Source organism: Mirounga leonina, unplaced genomic scaffold, assembly GCF_011800145.1.
Source record: "Mirounga leonina isolate KUSES-001 unplaced genomic scaffold, KU_Mleo_1.0 Mir_99, whole genome shotgun sequence".
NCBI classification, from domain to species: domain Eukaryota; kingdom Metazoa; phylum Chordata; class Mammalia; order Carnivora; family Phocidae; genus Mirounga; species Mirounga leonina.
In genome coordinates, this window is record NW_023270971.1 from 6,664,989 (window position 1) to 6,686,130 (window position 21,142).

The window sequence follows — 21,142 nt, forward strand, 5'->3', positions numbered from 1 at the left end:
CGGGAAGCCTACTTCTCCCTCTCCCACTCCCCCTGCTTGTGTTCCCTCTCTCACTGTGTCTCTCTCTGTCAAATAAATAAATAAAATCTTTAAAAAAAAAAAATTGTGACTAGATATCCTTAAGGCCCTTGTTCACCGGCAAGTCGTGAAACCTGAGGCCCAGAGAGGGTAAAGAACTCTCCCAAGATCACACAGCATTTGTATTATGTCTGTGGCCAGTAGCTCTGTGACTGAAGTGAGGAGCAAAAGGGGCCTAGTCAGACGTCCCTTGGTTTCATTCTCCCTTCCCCATCCTATCACTGCAGTGGCCGTATCTCCTTTTCTAATGCTAGCCAACAGGGGTCAGTCTCCGGTGAAGCCTGGCAGAGAAAGACACCTAGCTCTGCCCAAGGACAGAACCCGATCCTGACCACACCCAGGAGTAAAAAAGCTCCACCACACCTCAATTTCTACTGCCCAGCCAGACAGTCCTGCAGCATGAAAGACAGAGGTCTCCTAAGCAGGGAAATTTAATCCCAGATGCATGTGACAAGGGACACTTCCATGTCCAGAGCAGAGAGAATCCTCTCATGCTTTTGCCTGTCCGGCAGCCTTCTCCCTGGGGAACCACTTCTGGACCATGCAGTTCAGGTAGGACCAACTCTACCGCCTAAATCCAAGTCACCATTGGCCCAGCCAATGAGAACCAAACCTAGGACTTGCCCTGGAATCACCGGGAATAAAGTATATTGTGTCCTCCAGGCTGCCCAGGAAGCAGAATGGAAGCCTGGGGCAGCTGGTGGCTAGAGTGCCAAACGAGGGAAGAACTGCCCACGGAGGAAGCCACCCAGAGGAAGTTCAACTCACAGAGGCAGAATCCTGACAATACCATCTGGGTCCCTGGAACGAGCCAAACCTGAAGCTCTGGGCTGTTCAGTCACGTAAGCCAATACACATCTTTTCTGCTTAGAAGGTTGTGTGCTGCCATTGGGCACGTGCAACGGAAAAGGTCGTGACTTGTAACGGGAGCAAACAAAGCCTGAGAACCTCTACTGCTCCCTTCTAGATGAAGAGCAGAGCGGGCCTAGTGACTCTAGGAGCCCACGTAAGGCGGAGCACAGTCTTCAGGAGGGGAGAGGCTCCTTACCTGTGCTGGCTTGGCCATGGTCTCAGGTTCTGCAGCAGGTAATGCTGTGGAGAAGACAGACCCATGAGATCCGGTCCCCTCCATGCTTTCCCCCAATTTCCTCACCCTCCTTGCCTCCCAAGGGAAGGTATGCTCCCCCTGCTGCTTTCCAGCTGCCCCCAGCCCTTTAGGTTAAATTACACCCAGACCTGCCTCAAGGCCAGACGCATTTTCAGAAGACAATGGATAGGGGCGCCTGGGTGGCTCAGTCGGTTGGGCGACTGCCTTCGGCTCAGGTCATGATCCTGGAGTCCCGGGATCGAGTCCCGCATCGGGCTCCCTGCTCGGCGGGGAGTCTGCTTGGTCCTCTGACCCTATCCCCTCTCATGTGTTCTCTCTCTCTCAAATAAATAAGTAAAATCGTTAAAAAAAAAGAAGAAGACAATGGATAGACTGGCCTGGGTCCACTCACACCAGGATGGGAGAGGGACCTGGAACTGAGAGGGAGACAGGGCATGATCACTGACCACACAACTCCTCCAGGCCGTCCAGGGCACTTTCCCACATGTCCCACTGAATCCTCGTGGCAATCTTTCCCATCATCAGATTCTCCCTTTCCCCAGGGGAGGAAATGGAGGATGGGGAGTAAGGGAGGTTGCATCATCTACCCAAAGGCACACAGCTTAAAACGGAATTCAACAAAGTCCAGATTCCAGAGTCCAAGCTATCTGCACCAAGCATGCTCTACGTCTAAGTCACCAAGAATGGTTCCAGAAGCCAGGGCTTAACGTTCTGCAGATGAGAATGCTCAAAGGGCTCTGGGCCACCTGCTGCAAGTATCTGAAGGGCTAGCGTTCCCATGTAAGTCAATGAGCATTTCTTGAGCATCTGCTCTGATTAGGCACTGCTCTAGGCACTGAGGGTATAGCGATCAATAAAAGAGATTTTTTAAAACTCTTGTTTTTCTGCAGCTTACTCTATAACAGGGAAGAATAACAAATGCATATGGCAAAAAGTAAGGAGAAAAGACAACGCTTGGTCGTCAGGGGAGAGTGACAAGCAGTAGAAGCCCAGGCCAAGTGGTCAGAGGATCATCAACCATGTGGCTACCTAGGGGTGTGTGGTCAAAGGACTGGGGCGGCTAACGCGGCAGCAGGAAATGGGGGCCGGGGACCAGTGCCTGAGGCCACGGTAAAGGCTCTGGATTCCTCCCCGTGAGGACAAACAGGACAGAGGATCTTATCAAGGGAGGGTGTAGGAGACAGGGTTTAGAGGGAAGAAATCAACAAAAATGTCTTACACCTAAAAAGAAATGGAGAAAGGGCCGTCACTGGCTTGGGAAGATGGAAGAGAAGGGGGCGCGGGCCGGTGAGCACTCTCAGCAGGAAGAGCAGGAAGGCAAAGGTGGAAGTGAAGCAATTTTCCCAGGACAAGAGGGGAAAGAAGGGCCAGTGCTTTCCATTTCAGTCAGGGCTGTACCATTTGATCTTTTTAAGCCATGTCTATGTATTACTTTTTTAAAAGTAAGAATAATAAACTCTATCTGGCTTATTCAGTAAGACCTACAAGGAGCTGAACTAGAAGAGGAGAAACCAGGGCGGAAAGCTCAGTGCTTTCCAGTTCTCCACATACCCGCCACCAAAAAACAAAAACAAAACCAACACCGTAGGGGAAATCGGCCCTTCTTGACCTCAGCCCATAACCCTGCTGGAGACGGTGCGACACAGCGGGGAGAACACAGGTTTTGGAGTCCGATGGACAATCGCTTCTCAGCCTTTTGGCTAAGATCAAGTGTGGAGTCAGATGGACAGAACTGGATTCAACTACATTTTGTCACTTATTAGCTCCATGACCTCGGGCACATTGCTCATCTCTGAGTTCAAGGTCACCTCAAGTACAAAACTGGGGCTTTCCCTTTCCTGCCTTGTAGGGCTGTTGGAGGATGAGACATTAACATATGTCAAGGGCAGAGCCCAGGACGCCAGGCATTCACTGTACTGGCGGCAAGTTCTGACTGGGCTTTGTAGTGTTTGTCCTTAGCTCCAGCGCCCAATCATGAGTCCCCCAAACTGCAGTCAGCAGACAGACAGGAGGTGGGGCTGGGGGTGAAGGGCAGAGGACAGAGATCTGCCTGCAACCCCAGCAGAGCTGGAGGAAACCCTGCTGTTTCCCTGACAACCAGGGGCCCCTCTGTACAAATGTGCAACTCTTCCCAGAAAGTGGAAATTCCCCCCGCAGGGGGCGGGGAATCACATCTACTCCAGGGTCTGGCCAGGCTCCGGCTTCCCCGGCCTGGGGCATGGTGTGGGCTGGGGATGAGGGACCCCCCAAGGCGAGCACAGCAACAGGGACCAAAGGAGGCCCGGGAAGTCCCCTGGGCAGGGTGGGCTGAGGCCTGTCACCTGCACCTCCAGTCTGGAAGCGTTTTCCTTTGGCCTTGTTGCTGGAAACTTCAGCTGCTGGCTGCAGCCCAGGACCATCTGGACAAGAGCCTCTTTCCAAGGAGAGACGGCTTAGAGGAAGGGCCTCTGAGTCTTTGGGAAAACATTCTCAGTTCAGAGAGCAGTTTACATGGGCTTCATGCGAGTGCAGGTCTCGTGTACACACAAGCTTCTTCCAGAACTAGATCTGGAGACTGCAGTTCCAACAGCCCCTCCTCTGTGGGCTCAGGGAAGCTCAGGAGGTAACCACAGCAGTGCCGTTTACCTGGCTTTGCAAGGGTCTCTGCTCCCTCCCAGAGCAACCCGGACCCTACCTCTCAAATTGGCTGAATAAATGTTTTATATACAATGTTTCAGAATCCCAGAGGGCTCTTAACCATCCACTACATCAGGCCCCTCATTTTCTGGGTGAGGTAAAGACATCTCAGGGAGAATAAGTGACTTGCCAAGGCCCAGACCGTAGACAGTATCTGTGCCTCCGAGCCCCAGGTCAAAAGCCCCCACACAACCATGGACTCTGGCTGCAACAGGAGATTAGGAAGAGGCCAAAGAAAAAGACCTAGGTCTGGTTCCCAATCTGTCTGTAACCTCAGACAAGTCAGGTTCCCTCTCTGGACCTCAGTTTCTTCATCTATAAGATGGGGATAATATCACTCTCTCTTTGGGAAAATCCAGAGTGGATGAGAAAGGTTTTTATAGATTCCAACCATGGATTTTCACAGCAGAATCTCAGAATATCAGTCCCAGGAGGGGTCTTCCCCAAATCTCCCCCTTATCCAATATGCAAGTTTTATCATCCTGGCTGAAACAGCTTCTCAAGACTGGCAGGTGTGGCCACTCTAAACCTGTGCCTCTCTCCTCCGAGGAACCCTGAACCTCTTCGGACCTGGATATCCATGAGGGTTCATCCTGGCTGATCATTCCAGAAATCCATTCTAGGGTAGAGTCTCCTAGTGGCTTTGGGCTACTGTGGCCAGCCCCTGCCTTAGTTCTTTAGCCCACAAGCAATCATGTTTCCTTCCTTTCCCTCTGGGACCTCCAGATTGATTCCAGGAGGAACGCTCTGGGGGAGAGAACCACCACTTGTGGCTTGCTGCTGACCAAGTGCAAGAGTTGGGGAAACCAAGAACTGGACAGGGGAAGGGTCTTGTCCAACTCATGTAAGAGGCATGGGCTTTGAGGTCGGGCCTAGCTGTGAGTCACAGCTCTGCCCCCTCACCCCCGTTTGTGATTTAGGTAAATTGCCTTCACTGAATCTCAATTTCCACATCTGCAAAATGCACATAAAAATTATCTCCAAGTACTGATAAACAAATGAAACAGCAGATGAAGAGCCCTAAGCCCAGTGCCTATTACGGAGTAAAGGCTCAAGAAATGAAAGCTTTTATTATGATAAACCCAAACGTTTACAAGGGAGGCAGCCTGGCATCATAATAAAGAATGCAGGCTTTGCAGTCCTGGCCTGAGTTCAAATTCAGACATTCCAGAAAATTCCTAGTTCGTGACCTAGGGCAAGTTCTGTCATTTCTCTCTGACTCAGTGTCTTCATCTAGGAATTGCTAATCCTAAGGTTTTCTGTGAAAATTCAATGGGCTAATGCAGGTAAAATACTCAGCATGGCCAGAAAACATTAAATGTCTAATGAGTGGTGGCTTCTGTCATCCCAGTCACAGAAAGTTACAACTTTCTAACTTTTTTTTTTTACCTTGTCCTTTTCTGTTGCATGTGTGATGCGTATCAAGTTACAGACACATGTTAGGGGTTCAGGCTGACAGGTGAGCACAATCAGGAGTCTGGCATCACGGAATGAAGCAGACAGAGGAGAGAGGGGATATCAGACGCAACAGAAACACCAGCCTAAGAAAAAGCATTTCTGTCCTCTAAAGCTATCTTGCATGCTTTGGAGGAATAGAGCGTGCTTTTAGGGTGGGAGGAGATGCTGAGTGTAAGGGGGTGAAACCAGATATGTGTGGGGAAAGCAATTGGAGAAAAATAAAAAAATAACATGGAAGGTCATGCAAAAACTCACCCAGACCTCTGTGCTGCAGGAGAGCCCAGGGGACTCTAACTTGAGCTGAGTCACTGCTTGCCCACGTGATCCCAGTGACCCCCTTAATGTAGGCCCTTGCAGCTCAGCTTTCAAGGCCCACGACATCCTTCCTGATTTATCTGCCTTCCCCTCTTTCCTCTTCACCCCCATCCCCAAGCCAAGAACCTCTTCCACCACCATTTTCTATCCAGCCTTCGAGCATCAAAACCAGTGCTTTTCGATTCTGGCTTCATTAATCCCACCTGGGGAGTTTTTCCAATTTACCAAAGCGTAAGATCAACCCTCCGAGATTCTGATTCATCAGTTCTGGGGTGAGGCCTGAGCTTTGGTAATTTTTAAAAATTTTTCTAGGTGATTCTCCCAACTCTTCCAGGAAGCCAAAAGGGATTTCTCTCTCCTCTGAAGCCCCACAGTACTCAGAAACCACCTTACATTTGACTGGCTTGGATTCAACCATTGCGGATCTACCATTCCTTGAGTAGATGGAGGCTGCCTGCCTCCAGGTATTCTAGGAAAAAAAAATCTCTACTTCCAACTCTCCAGGTTATGATTCCAGTCTGTCTGAGCAATTTTACAGCTCAGTAATTTGTAGGTAAATGGTGGTAATGTAAAATAATTCTTACAGACATGCTCATACTGTTCTATTTGGTGACAGCCCAATTAATCTCCCTCCCCTTTGACCAGAAAAACCAGTCTGCCTCCATTTGCACATTCCTTTTAATAAAAGTGTCTACTTATTTTCTTTCAAGCTGGCCATAACATCTGCCTGTCCAGTCATTAGTAGGTGAGTAGAATCAAATCTTTGGCACATGATAATTTTTCTATCTTTTGAATCATAACTTTACTGTCTTTCTTAAAAATTACTGTGTCTGCTTCTTTGCTGCTCCCATGACCACAGGGTGGCTTATAAGGATTATTGGGTGAAACACACTGAGTTGTTTTAATGCCTCTTTAGTGACCCCCCTGGAGGGGGGGAAATCACATAATAAAAGAACATCCAGCCTAGGGGTCTTCAAAGTGTGCTTTATTCCTCATTATATAGCCAGGAGAGGAAATAACTTGAGGGGTTAAGTATAATTTGTCCAATGTGATAAAGAAAATTAGTGATTAAACAGGAGCTCATTTTTCAAAAAAGTATTTACTGAGCATGTCCGTTGGTAGGAGATAGGGGAGGAATAAAAAATGAGACAGACGAGTCTCCCACCCACACAAAGCTGGCAATCTACTGCCGTAATCTGTCATTGCTTTGATCCTATGTACCACCAGTAACCAAGGAAAAAAAATGGAGTATTCATCATGATAAAAATATATTTTATAAGCATGAGATTAAAAGCATATGTAATAAGAGGCCTAATAGTTTCTTCCAGAAAATCATCTTAGTGCCTCCCAGGATGTGTGCACCGGACTTCAGAGGCCCCTGGCCTATAAGGTCATGATCCTTCCCCGCCCCCAGCCTGCAGGAAGACACCAGGACCAGCCCCACCGTCCTCCAGGAGCTAGCCTCTGATGAAGCCCAGGTAAATGCCATTCCTGGCCCTGTGCCTGGGCACCCCCCCCCCCCCCCCCCCCCCCCCCCCCCCCCCGGCTCCCGCCCCGGGGGACCCCCCGGAAACCCCCCCCCCCCCCCCGGGCCCGGGCCCCCCCCCCCCCCCCCCAGCTCCAGACACTCGGGTTTCTTAGAGAGCAGTGTCTTTCCCTCTCCTGACCCAGAACCATTGATCTCTGGGCTGGGCAAGGCCCCAGGAGATCATCAGGTTGCCCCAGGCTTGGAACTGGATGGGCCCGGGTTTGAATCCCAGCTCAGGTCACTTTTGTGAGGCAGACAAGCGTCGTGTCTAACAGGACAGAGGCTGCAGCCACCCTGCCTGGGACTGAAGCCTGACCTGCTCTTTAGGAGCTGTGTGGCCTTGGGCAAGTACTTAACCTCATATGTAAAACAGGATAAAAATAGCGCCTATCTCAGAGGAGTCGTGGTGAGGATGAAAAGAAGACACACCTAGAGCTTAGACGTGGCCTTGACACACAGGAAAGACATGGGCATTTAGTAGTATTTCTCCCCTAAACTTTTGAGGGCTGACTTTCCACATCTGCAAAATGGGCATGGTAGCAGCATCCAATCTACCAAGGGTTCAGCCAGGGCCTGGCAAGTTGGAAGGTTCGGTAAGTAACGGAGGTTATGATTTAATTATTATTTAAGAGGTACCAGGACACCCGTTTTACAGATGAGGAACCTGAGGCTCAGGGCACCACACCCTTTCCACGATTACAGCAGCAGCACCGGCCTCTCTGTGCACAAGTACCAGCCTCGTCTTCCTTTGACAGGTGCGCAGTCTGAGGCTCAAAGAACCCGAAGACGGTCCTTCCTCCTTAGCCAGTCTCTGTGGGAGCTTCTCAATTCCAGGAAGAAAGGAAATGCAGTGTGGCCAGGATTCCAAGCCAAGAAGTTTATAAGCATAAAGGATCCCCCCCCCCCCGCCCCCGCAAGACTTCCTCTCCTCTGTTGCGGGGGCGGCTGGGGTGCAGATAAGACCCGGACTTGCATACTCAGAAATCAGGGTACAGACCACATCCTGCACTTTGTCCCCACCCAGGAAGTATCTTGGTGAAGCTGGGTGGGGTGAGGCTAAGTGATACCCCTGGGCCTCCCCAGAAAATCCTAGAATAATGCAACATCAACAGTCATGGAGCCCCAACCCACTTTACCAGCTGGGTGCCCTGGGCACATCTCTTGCCCCTCTAGGGAGGAAGGAACTAAGGCCTAGAGGGGCAGGTGTGCCCAGGGACCCTGGCTACTCAGAGGCAGGGCAGAGCCTGGGGCCAGGGCTGGAGCCTGGTGGCCCAAGGCTCCTCCTGGGTGCTGCAGTGCAGATGCTCCAGACGCTGGCAGCGCCCCAACACTGCAGAGCGTTCCCCACCCCTTCCCAGGGTCAGCTCCGATAGGCAAGGTCCTGCACTTCCCAAGGACAGCCCCCTCTCTGCACACTGGTATCCACATTCTGCCCCAGCAAGAGCTATGGCCCTAACCCAGAAACCGCAAATATTTTCTGAATCCAAGCAGCCAGTACCTTGGGAACAAAGGGTGGAAGGCAAAGGAAGATGGATGAGTGACTGTCACAGCTGCAGAGGGGGATGCAGGCCTGGGCCTCCCTCCCCAGCCCCACCCAACTCTCAGAATCCTAAGTCTTTCGAACAGTTGAATCCTAGAATACCAGCGCTGGAAGTGGCAGCCGGTTTAGCAGCCTTTGCTACTGATGGTTAATGAAGGTCCAGGCAGGGAAGAACCTTGCCCCAGGACCCCTCCAGGACCTGGAACGGTAACCCTGCTTTCCACAGACTCCCAGGCCAGTGCCCTCTGCCTGGCACAGGGCCTGCCAGCCAGAAGGGCAGGGTTTTTATGGGAGCTGCAGCTGGAACGGTCATTCACCTGGAAGGGCAAAGCAGGACAGGATATCCCTTCAGGGTCGGTGGGGCCAGCAATTTCAGGTGTGCTTTGGGTGCGACAGGAGGGGGAAGTGAGTGAAAAGGGCAGACTGAGGAAACCAGAATCCTTTCACCAACCCCGGAGCCATATGTCCAAATTTGGAATTGTCAGAAAGACCCGCGCGGGGGTTTAGAGAAAGGGAGGGGTAGGAAGGAAGCAAAGGCAGGATTCTCTTCCCAAAGGATCCCTCCCCTCCCCTCACAGGGCCTACAAGGGTAGCCCAGGCTTCCCAAGCCTGCAATCAAGACTTCCCAAACTTGAAATGATTCCTTGCAGCTGACAAATAAATCAATTTTAAGGGCAGCCATCATTTCCACGGAGAGGGGCTGGGTTTATCAGCTCTGGACTTGGAAGAGTAAGCTGAGACTCGGAGAGGGAAAGCTACTGATTCAAGGTCACACTGCAAGTCGATGGTGGAGCTGGGATTGGATTCAGGGTATTTCAGTCCCATGCTGGTATTCTGGGAGTTATCTGAAGACCTAAGTTTTGGGAAGGCCTAAACTGGGCTTCCGGAGAGCAGGAAGAAGGGTGGGGCGTCTGCCCTTAGGGCCCAGCTGCTTTCAAGTCTCCTTCAGGCCAGCGGTGGTCCAAAGGGGACGGGAGGGTCCCTCGGGTGTGAACCAGCCAGTTCCCCACGGGTCTGCACACCGAGAGCCCTCCCCCGCAACAACACACACAAACCACTTCACAGGCGGCTGGAGGGTCTGCCTCTTCCTGCAGCCTCGGTCTTTGGCCTCAGCCACGCCCTTCCCTGCGGGTCCTTAGACCCCCGTCCTGCTCCCCCCAACCCCAGGTCTTCTAAGTCTCTCCAGCCCCCGACCCCTCCCAAAGCACGGCCAGCATCCTGCGCTGCCTCCGCCCGAGAGCCCCCGGCCCCTAGACTACACCCGCCGCAGAGTCCGGCCCCCCTCCCCTCCCCTGTTCCCCTCCCCTCCCCCAGCCTTCGCTTCTGCGCCCGCCACCCTAGATTTGTTCCACTGCGCTCCCCCAGACACATTCAGCCCGCGACCCTCTCGGGTGCCCGCCCCCGCGGCCCCCCACCTGCCCGCGCCCCGCCCCGGAGCCCCGCGGGAGGCACGGGTCAGCGATGACTGGGCGTTTATCGCTCGTCCCCGCGTCCCTGCAGCCCTCGGGGGGTGCGGGGGGCTGATGCGATCCCCTCTCCCGCCGCAACGCACTCACCGCGCGGCGGAGGCTTCCTGTCGCGACCGGGCAGACGCACGCGCGGACGCGGAGCTCGCGGGGTGGGAGCCCGTTAGCCGAGCAGAAGCAGCCGTCGCAGCGCGGGGCGGACCTGGAGGACAGCTGGCGGCTCCGGGGCCGGACACGTGGCGCGCAGAGGCCAATCGGGCTCGCCCCGCCTTCCCTCCTCCATCCCCACCCCCCAAGTTCATTCGCTCCTGGAATCTTAGAATGTCACCGGCCGAGAAGGGCCCCGCCAGGAGAACCTACGTCAGTGCTCAGACCCCGGCCGGGACCTAAAGAAGGCAGGGGGATTTGGCCAAGGACACATGGCCACTCAGAGCCAGAAGGCAGGGCTTCCGAGTCCCTGATCTGGACATTTCCCCCCAAATTCCTGCCACTCGCCAAAGCTTTGTTGAGAAACAGAACGTTGAGGCTTGACAAAATTGAGGCCAACCACTTTATCTGCCTGATCAGATTACATTCCACCAGGCTGGTGACATTACTCACCCACTTTGCGGAGCAGGAGAGCCCAGAGACGTCCAGTTATTTGACCAATGTGGCACAGCTAGTAAGTTGTGGAGCTGGGATTCGAACCTGGTCTAGTGACTCCAAAGGGATGCTTATTCGAGCTTGGCCCTGGGGAGTGCATAGTTCAGAGGAAAGGCAAAGAGACCAGCAGTTAAATTCTAGGGCTGTGTGGAAAATGCTAGAACACAGAAAATGATAAACTATTTGGGAATCCAGAGGAAACAGAATGATTGTCCCCCAGGGTATTTGTTAAGACTTCCTGGAGGAGGTAGTCCTGCAGCAAAGGTGGGTAGTATCTCCCATCCCCTACACCGCCTTAGAAGTTCTGCTTTGGTGAAAAGATAGACCTATGGCAACCCTGGGCTGCCATTCACCTGCTTAGTTTGCATGGGCAAGACACTTAACTGCTTTGATTATCAACTTGCTCATTCAAAAGATAGCGATAATCAAAGCTTTTTCCAAGGGTTGTCCTCAATCCGTCACTAGTTCAGAGTCCTCTAAGCATCCCACAAGGAGACCTGGTTGGAAAGTATGTCCTTTCATCTATTTGTAGGGGCCAAGGCAGGCTGCTCCAAGATAGACCACTTTGGCATGAAGATTATTTTGAGTTAAAACCAGATTCAGGAAGAGCTCTTTACCCTCCCCTCAACTGCCTAAATTTACATAGGAAAGAGCCTGTACCAAGAAGAGAACTCCTTTTAAAAGATTTATTTGTTTGAGAGAGAGAGAGAGAGTGCGTGCTTGCAGAGTGGAAGGAAGAGCAGAGGGAGAGGGCGAGAATCCTTGAGCAGACCCCCCCCCCACTGAGGTGGAGACCAACAGGGGGCCAATCCTAGGACCCCAAGATCATGATCTGAGCCAAAATCAAGAGATGAATGCTCAGAAGCACCTGGGTGGCTCAGTCGGTTAAGTGTCTGCCTTCAGCTCAGGTTGTGACCCAGGGTCCTGGGATCAAGCCCCTCATCGGGCTCCCTCCTCAGTGGGGAGCCTGCTTTTCCCTCTCCCTCTGCCGCTCCCCCTGCTTGTGCTCTCTCTCTCTGTCAAATAAAAAAATTTTTTTTTAAAAAAGAGTTGGGTGCTCAACCGACTGAGCCACCCAGGCACCCAAGAAGAGAACTTTTAACAAGACATTCCAATTTACCTAAGAAACTTATCTTCATAACAGGGCAAACTTTATTTTCCAGACATCTCTCACCTTCCTGCTAATGGTCTTCCTCAGATCCCTACCCACCTCCTTAGCTCATATAAGTGTCATGTTGCCTCAACGTCTAGAATTTCCATGTCTGTATGGATTCCCCTTACATATGAAACTAAATTTGATTTTCTCCTGTTAATCTGTTTCATATCAATTTGATTCTTAATCCAGCTAGAAGGATCTTGAAGGGCTGGGGAATTTTTTCCTCCCCAACATATTCATTCCCCCAACAAAATGTATTGAGTCCTGGCTGCATGCCAGGCACTGAGCTGGGAGACTGAAGTGAACACATAGGAAGTGGGGCCCTGACCTACCCACATGGAGCATTCACTCTCACAGAAGACAGATGGTTAGGTCATTGTTACAATAAAGTTTGGAGAGTGGTAATCTATAAACTATAAAGTGCAAAGCTAGCCCACAGCAGATGAACCCAGCCCAATCTGGGCATCTAAATGAGAGTGATGTTAAGTTGTGACCAGAAGGATGAATGGAATCTAGCAGGAGGCTAAGAAAAAATTAACATAATTACCTTATGATGAGATCTGTTCAAAATAAAACCGCTGGCCCAAAACAGTGTCATTGAGACTGAATTCACAAACCGTGGCCTGGGGATTAATCCCTAATCTGTTTCAACCTCCCCCAGAAATGTAGTCTTAACCGGTCAATCAGGAATTTTTCAATCAGTGCCAGTGAATCTGCCATTGGGGCCCTCCAGAGAAAGATGAGATAATTTGCAGGGTAATTGCTCAATGAGAGGGGGAGATTTGAACAACAACGTGGAAGAGGTAAGGAAGGTAGCCGAGCTGTAGGAAGAGTCTCTCAGCCAGAGGAAACAGCTGGAGCAAATGCTTGGAGGCAGGAGTAGGCCTGGAATGTTCCAGGAAGAGCAAGGAGGCCAGTGTGGCTGGAGTGGAGTGAGGGGGAGGGAGAGTACAGGGAGAGCAGAGATAAGGAGGGACCAAATCAAATGGGGGTGGGGGAGGGGGCTTGTGGGTCCTCGTAAGGACTTGGTCTTTTACTCTGAGGCATCTGGGGAGCTACTCAGAGTGCTGAGTAGAGGGGGGACATGACATTTATTTTCTTCTTTCTTTGGGAGTAAAATTCATGCAACATAAAATTAACCATTTTAAAGTGAACAATTTTGTGACATTTAGTACATTCACATTCTTATCTAACCACCACCTCTGCATAGTTCCAAACCAGTTTCATTCCCCTAAAAGAAAACCCGAACACGTTAAGCAATTACTCTCCATTCTCCCCTCCCCCAGTCCCTGGAAACCACCAATTTGCTTTCTGCCTTCATGGATTTGTCTATTCTGAACGTGTCATACAAATGAAATGGTACTATGTGTGGCCTTTCGTGTCTGGCTCCTTTCACTTCACATAGTTGTATTAGGGTTCTCCAGAGAAACAGAACCAACAGGGTATATAGAAATAGATATAGGAGGAGATTTATTATAGGAATTGGCTCAGGCAGTTTATGGAGGCTGAGAAGTCCCATAATCTGCTGTCTGCAAATTGGAGAATGAGGAGGGCCAGTGGTGTGATTCTGCTGGAATCTGCAGGCCTGAGAATAGGGGAGGTGGGGGTGTGAGGGCAGGAAGATATACATCCCAGCTCAAGAAGAGAGAGAGCTGAATTCACCCTTTCTTTGCCATTTGTTCCATTTGGCCCTCGATGGATTGCATGATGCCTGACCACATTGATGAGGGCAGTTCCTTAGTCTACTGGACCCCAGTGCTAATCTCTCAGTGAATCAAATGCTAACCATCATGGACACACCCAGACAGGATGTTTTATCAGCTCTCTGGGCATCCCTTAGCCCAGTCAAGATGACATGTAAGATTAACCATCATGACAATGGTCTTGAAGTTCCTCTGTGTTGACACATATGTCCGTAGTTTATTCTTTTTATGGCTGAATAATATTTTATTGCACATATATATCACCTTTTGCTTATCCATTCATCAGCTGATGGACATTTAGGTTGTTTCCTCTTTTTGGCCATTGTGAACAGTGCTGCTATCAACATTTGTGTACAAATACTGGTGTGAGAACTTGTTTTCTTTTTTAAAGATTTTATTTTATTTATTTGACAGAGAGAGAGAGAGACAGCTAGAGAGGGAACACAAGCAGGGGGAGTGGGAGAGGGAGAAGCAGGCTCCCGGCCGAGCAGAGAGCCCGATGCGGGGCTTGATCCCAGGACCCTGGGATCATGACCTGAGCCGAAGGCAGACGCATAACGACTGAGCCACCCAGGTGCCCCAAGAACTTATTTTCAATTCTCTTCCATATTTACTAAGAGTGGAATTGCTAGTCTGTATGGTAATTCTATATTTAACTGTTTGAGGAACTGCTGAGCTGTTTCCATCAGCAATGCACAGGGTTCTCCATGTCCTTGCCAACACTTTGTTATTTTCCGTTTTTTATTTTTTGTTTTTAATGCCATCCTAGTCAGTGTGAAATGTTATCTTGTGATTTTGTGTTCTGTTTTTATAATTGAAGTGTAGCTGAATCTTTTCTTTTCTTTTGGTATCTCCTGATTTTGATTTGCATTCCTCTAATGACTAATGATGTTGAACACCTTTCCATGTGCTTATTGGCCATTTGTACATACATCCTCTCTGAAGAAATGTCCTTCACCCATTCAAGTTATTCAAGTCCTTTACCCATTGTAGTTTTTTTTTTTTCCTGTGCTCATCTTTAAATTGGGTTGTCCTTTTGTTGTTGAGTTGTAAGAGCTCTTTATATATTGTGGAGATGATATATTTCTGTGTAAAGAATACTGAATACTAACGGGGGGCAAGCATAGGAGCTGGAGATCTGGTAGGAGGCTTTTGGAGTAATCTGGGTGAGAGATGCTGGTGGCTCAGCCAGAGTGGCATAAATGGAGTCAGTGAGAAGTGGTTAGAGACTGGATATACTTCAAGGTAAAATTAACATGATTTCTGGAAGGACTGGATATAAGATGAGAGACAGAGAGGGGAGCCAAGAATGCGTTAAGCGTCTGCCTTCGGCTCAGGTCATGATCCCAGGGTCCTGGGATCCAGCCCCGCATCAGGCTTCCTGCTCTGCAGGAAACCTGCTTCTCCCTCTTCTACTCCCCCTGCTTGTGTTCACTCTCTCACTGTGTCTCTCTCTGTCAAATAAATAAAATAAAATCTTAAAAAAAAAAAAAAAAGAGTTTTGCTGCAAAGGCCAGCAAAGAAAATGGGGCATCCTTGGCAGGGGGTGGGGATCAAGAGGAGGATTTTGGTTGGTTTATTTGTTTAGGATTGGTGACATCACAGCATATTTGTGAGCTGATGGGAATGATCAGATAGAGTGAAGAAATGAAGAGAGAGAGAAGCGATATTTGGAGAGAGAATGGGATCTAATGGGCAAGTGTAGGGGCTGCTAGTATCCTTCATTTGCAGTAAAGATGACTGAAGTTCAGAGAAAATATGGCATTTGCCCACAGTCAGCCCTGACGACTGAGGCAGGATTAAAAGCCTGGTCCCCTTGACTGCTGAGCCCAGACCCTTATTCCCTGAGCTGCAGAAGAAAGGCTAATAGACTGCTCATCTCATTTCTGGGAATCAGTCCTAAGCAAATAATTTGAAATACAGAGAAAGCTCTTGAGGTCCCACACGGTATTTTTAACCACAGAAAGGAACAACGTAAACATCCAGGGGCCGTGGAATAGCAAGTAAACATAGGTCACATAACCTCACTGGCTGGCGGACACAAAGCCTGAAGGAGGCAAATGTGGGACAGAAACACGCTAAGATGACTTCATCTTTTTGGTGCTGTTCCAAGCCCCTTCCTACATAGAGTGGCCCTTCTAAAGTGTTTGTAAGAGAGACAATATGGTGTGGAGATGTGGGCAGAACAATGGACTGGGATTCCAGACTCTCTCCCCTCCTTTATCTGCGCTGTAGTTTCTCTGATTTCAGAGGAGAAATGTTCCAGATCTCGGGGTTGCCCTCTGGGAAAGCTGCAAGTGGTCAGATAATGCCACCTGCTGGCAGATTCCAGTTCTGCCGGCCTCCATCAGGAGAGTGTGCCCGGTGTGGCGCATTCCCATTCTCACTTTGACCAAAGGAAGGAACCCCCAGGGGTTACTGTTCACAGGGCCACCAGGAAGACCCTCTTCTTCCACAAGAAAGTCCTGTCTCAGTGCCTGGTATTCCTCTGAAAGGCTTGGGGATTGCTCCTCTCTGTGGGAAAGAACATAAGGAGTTTCTAACCACTTGGCATGAAGCAGATTTTCCCCTATAGGGTCTCAGTGATGTGAGGACACTTAGTTTTGAGCAGGCAGGTCACTTGGAGGGTGGAGAGATGGAGAAACAGCAGGCAAACAAAAAATAGGCTTAAAAACCACAGAATCACTTTTCTAATGATTTTTGTTTCTCTGGTTTCTCTTATTGTAAAAATATTGAGTGTAAATAATCAAAAGATGAAAATAATTTAAAGCCATAATCCTACAGTCCGAAGGTAACTTACAGCAACATTACGATTAACATCATTCTTCTATTTGTAACAACAATAACAGCAATAATTATAATTGCCAAACTGCTGGAGCATTTACATGCCACACACGTATACTTTCATTCACAAAAACCTGGAACTTACCGTAAATATTATTTTATCTTTGATACACCTTAATTTGTTGTGGACACTGTTTTGTGTGATTAAATATTCTCCAAAACATTGAAAATAACTATATCAAATTCCATTCCATGGTAATAGTATAATTTGTTCATCTCATCACCAATTATTGGACATTTAGGTTGATTCTGAATTTTTCAGCCCAGCTTCGATATTGTTTCCTAAAACTTGAATTCAAGATAAAAGAATAATCAATATTTTTTGAGGCTCCTGATATTTCCAAATTACCCCCCGTATAGAGGAGATCCATCCACGCTCTTATGCACAAGGTAGAAGAGAAACCACTGAACCTTAGAATGCTTACATATATTTCATGAATCACAGAGCATGTTTGCATGCATTATTGCTCCACACTGAGGTGGACAGAGCAGGCGCTATCCGTAAAAGACGTGGTACCTGGGACCCAGGGAGGCTCCATCACTGAGCCGGCGTAACATAGCTATTTAGTGCCTACCTTAAGATGGGAACTAGGTTTCCTGATGCCATGCTGTTTCTTGGATCCCATAAACAGACTCACTTCTTTTAGGTTTAACAGCACATTTCGGTTTCAGAAGGCTCCTTTGACATGAGAGTGTTCTACAGACCTTCCAGGATGCTTATCACCCCACAGCAGAGTCGGGCCAAGAGATTACCTTGACCCCTAAGGTGGAAGTTACAGGAAGGCTGGGGTCCCTGTGAAAAGGCCTGAAAGCAGCTGTAACAAGAAAAAGCTGCGTAGCACCATGCTTTAAAGCACAGTGTTTAAAATAAAAAGCAAATAAGCAAAAAAAGCCCTAAGGTTCTGGTTCTACCTCTTTCTAGCTGAGTGACCATTAACCATCCTTATTCCCCCAAGATTCTGTTTTCTTAGTTATAATACATGGGTATTATACAACATCTACCTCATGAGTTTGGTGTTGGAATTCACTGATAATAATGATATAAATTACTCAGCAGCAATTAGCATCTAGTAATGAGACAATAAATATAAGCATTGTTGCTATTATTTTTATTTATTAAATGGTTAGAGTCCTAATCTATTAATAATAAGAGGCGAGGGTTCTGGCTGGGTTCTAGGACTGTGCACTTTTGTTCTGTTACTATCTGTACAATAGTAGAGAAGGGGATGGGATAAACTTTCTCTTACGATTCCCTTTGCTCGGGGCGCCTGGGTGGCTCAGTTGGTTAAGCAACTGCCTTCGGCTCAGGTCATGATCCCGGGGTCCTGGGATCGAGCCCCGCATCAGGCTCCCTGCTCGGCTGGAAGCCTGCTTCTCCCTCTCCCACTCCCCCTACTTGTGTTCCCCCACATGCTGTCTCTCTCTCTCTCTGTGTCAATTAAATAAATAAATAAAATCTTAAAAAAAAAAAAAAGATTCCCTTTGCTCTTACATCTGAAGACTGAATCTCTAACACTCAATTCTAAGGTTCCATTTGCTGTTGAAGAATCTGTAAGTGTTTGTTTCAGGATTCTGCGGGATTAAGATTCTGTAACTCTGAGATTCACTGTCTGGAATTCTAAGATCCCATGACTCACTCAAAATTCTATTGAAACATTCCATTTCCATGGAATGAAAGCTCTTCTTGTAAGCCTGGTAGAAGCTTAACTATTCTTGTGGGTTCTCCTTAAATAGCACTTCTTCAGAAATTCCTTCCTAATCCTTTCACCAGTGCACTTTATATACCCCTCCCCATCATCTCTCCTAGGATCCTGTTCTTTCCCATCATAACACTGTCCTCACTGGTGATTAGATATTTATTTGTGTGATTTTGGCAAATACCTGTCTTCATGTCTCCATTGCTTGGTAGAGTCTCAGTAAATATTTGGTGAATGAAATAAATGAATGAAAAAAAAAAAGAAATGAATGAATGGATGAATAAATGAATGCATACTACAATTCAAAGCTTCAGTGAGTATTTTTTCCCCAAGGACTACTATTCCAGACCACTCCTCACCCGAGGGCTGACACTCAGGAACGGAGTGACCTTTCTAATTCTGAGATGTTGCCTAGACTGTTTGTACCCTGCCCCTTCTACTCCCTACTCCTCCTTATTTGTCTCTTTGGGAGCCCTTGGTTTAGAGAGAAGGCTATGTCTCTGTTGTTGAGACCAGGCTGGACCAGCTCATTTATTCATTCAGCAGAGGTTTGTCTAGTGCCCACAAAGAGTTAGGCACTGTGCTAGTGGACTGGGATAAAGGGTGAGCAATATAGACCTGGCCCCAGCTTTCACAGAGCTCCCGCCCTAGAGGGTGGGAGATGGACATTTATGACACAATCACACAAATTACCATGAACAACAAACTGTGGTAAGTGCTGTAGGATGGAGGCAAACAGGGTGCTCCAGGAGTATCTAACAGCCCACAGTCCAGATCCAGGACCCTGGGCTCAAGGCCACAATGGCCTTGGGCTCAGCTGGGCTGCATGGATGCTCTCTTCATGCAATCTCTCCCCTGGGGAATGATCAGTGACAGCGTGGGTTCAACATGGTGCCCTGCCTAGCTCCCCGCACCTCCCTTGACAGCACTGTGCCCACGCGGGGGGCGCCTACACCACCACCGCTCAGAACTCCTCTGCTCCTTTAGGGACTCGGTCACCGAAAAGAGGCTGGTAGGGCTCCGAAAGGCCAGGGAGCTCTAAGAGTCCCATAGCCTCCTTAAACAGCTGGGGAAACTGAAGCCCAAAGAGGCTGCTCAAGGTCACACCGAAAGCGGGAAGGTGAGAACGGGGCCCCCAAGCTCCCAGGCTCCCCATTCTCTGCTACTTCCCACCCCCGCACACTACCTTCCAAGAATAACCACTGAGTTTGTACAGAAGGAATCCTGTTTCAACCGGAAGCCAGGAGGCTTTCTACCTGCTTACAACCAATAGTTGGCGGGTACCCAACACTCTGCAAGGAGAGCAGGAGGCTTCTGGCTACATTGGGAGGGACTTGCCTGGTGGTGTGTCCTGAGTCACAAACACAGATGAGTAAGAATACATCCGCTCACATGTCTGTATGGAATACCATTCTTTCATTTAACAAGCGTTCCATCTTCAAGGACATGTAGCTAGTTGAGCCTTGGCATGCTCCTTGCTCTTTGCAGCATTGTTTCCAATAGCAAAAAGGAAACACACTTTGTGTCCTTTGGTAAGGGAATAATAAACCGCAGAGCCAAGTCATAGAATATTATGTAGCATTTTGAAAAGTATCAGGGTAGGTCTTCACAGGGGGCCAAGTTCACACACAAAAAAGCAAGTTTAAAAAAACTATGCACAGGCACCGTCTAAAACCATCTACAGAAAGAAAATTCACCAAACGATCCTTTATTTTGCTATGGATATGCACACATGCCGATGTAAGTGCAGGAGGAAGTCTAGAAGAAGGCGCACCCAGGCTGTGACTTCTGAGGAAAGTTGGGGGGGGGGTGGTCAAAGGGAACTTAAGCTTCATCTGTCATCTTTTTTGAGCATGAATTTTATTTACATATTATTTACTTCAGTAAAATTATTTTTTAGAAATACCAAGCTTCAAGCAAGAGTTGATATTTTCTACAGAGGGCCGGACAGTAATATTTTGGGCGCTGTGGGCCCCGCATCTCTTGGCCCCTACTCTGTCTGCGGCTGTGGTGTAAAAGCCGCCCTAGACAGGACGTACTCCAGTGAGTGTGGCCGGTTTCCAGGACTGCTTTATATAAGGACACTGAAATTTGAATTTTATATCATTTTCACGCGTTGCCAAATATAGATTTTTTAACCATTTAAAAATGGTAAGTGCTCCCTTTGGCAGCACATCCCCTAAAATTGGAACCATACAGAGAAGACTAGTGCAGCACAAGGATGACAGGGAATTCATGAAGGGTTCCATATTTAAATTAAAAAAAAAAAATGTTAAGCCATTCTTAGCTTGGCTATGCAGAAGGGGGCTGCTGCCTGCAGATTTGGCCACCCCCCCCCCCCGCCCCCACGTTAGGGCCACTTCAAGCCCCACCTCCTGCCAGCCACACTCACCTGCTCTGTCCTCAAGTAGTCCTGTCCTTCGGGCCCCCTCGTGACCCTCCTGCGACCTTCCGAGGCCCACCAGCTGCATCCCAGCTCTGCCTGTCTGCCCTGGGGGACACACCTCTCCTGGCTGCAGGACTTTTTTCTTGAACAGGGAGGGCTCGGAATAGCTCTGCTCCCTCTCCCTTGGCAGAGGGAACCCTGAGAAAGGAATTTTGTTTGGAGCCCTAGAGAAGCCAGGACTCAGGACTTGGATTTGCCTTTGAAATCAGGCCCCTCCTCTCCCATTCCCAGGGGTCCCTCGCCACTTCCCTGCTCCCAACCTTCGGCCGCATCAGTGTCTCCCCTGCAGCCCCTGGGCCACATCGCCTGAGGTCTGAGCTGTGGGTCTTTCACAAGAGACCCCTGAGCCCTCTGCTGGCTGTCCTGTTGCCTGCTCATCTGTGTCATTTCAGGTATGGACTTCTGTCTTGAATCTTTTTACTCCCCTGGGGCATCCTGAGACCCCTTGTTTCTGCCTTTCCCAGGAGTACCCTGTGGATGGCATG

The 21,142-nt window shown here is 49.1% G+C and overlaps 1 protein-coding gene and 1 pseudogene across 2 annotated transcripts in view; one reads left to right on the forward strand and one right to left on the reverse strand.

Annotated features, from left to right (window-relative positions):
• Positions 1–10,422, reverse strand: part of ANXA6 (annexin A6) — a 45,673-nt gene extending 35,251 nt beyond the window's left edge. For both annotated transcript variants that reach the window (XM_034999589.1, XM_034999587.1), the window contains exons 1-2: positions 10,260–10,422; positions 1,127–1,170 (exon numbers count right to left, since the gene is read on the reverse strand). In XM_034999589.1, coding sequence (XP_034855480.1) covers positions 1,127–1,144 — 18 coding nt within the window. In that variant the 5' untranslated portion in view covers positions 1,145–1,170; positions 10,260–10,422. The remainder of the gene's footprint in view (positions 1–1,126; positions 1,171–10,259) is intronic.
• Positions 10,423–20,366: 9,944 nt separating this feature from the next.
• LOC118006837 lies at positions 20,367–20,466 on the forward strand (annotated as a pseudogene).
• Positions 20,467–21,142: the final 676 nt, after the last annotated feature.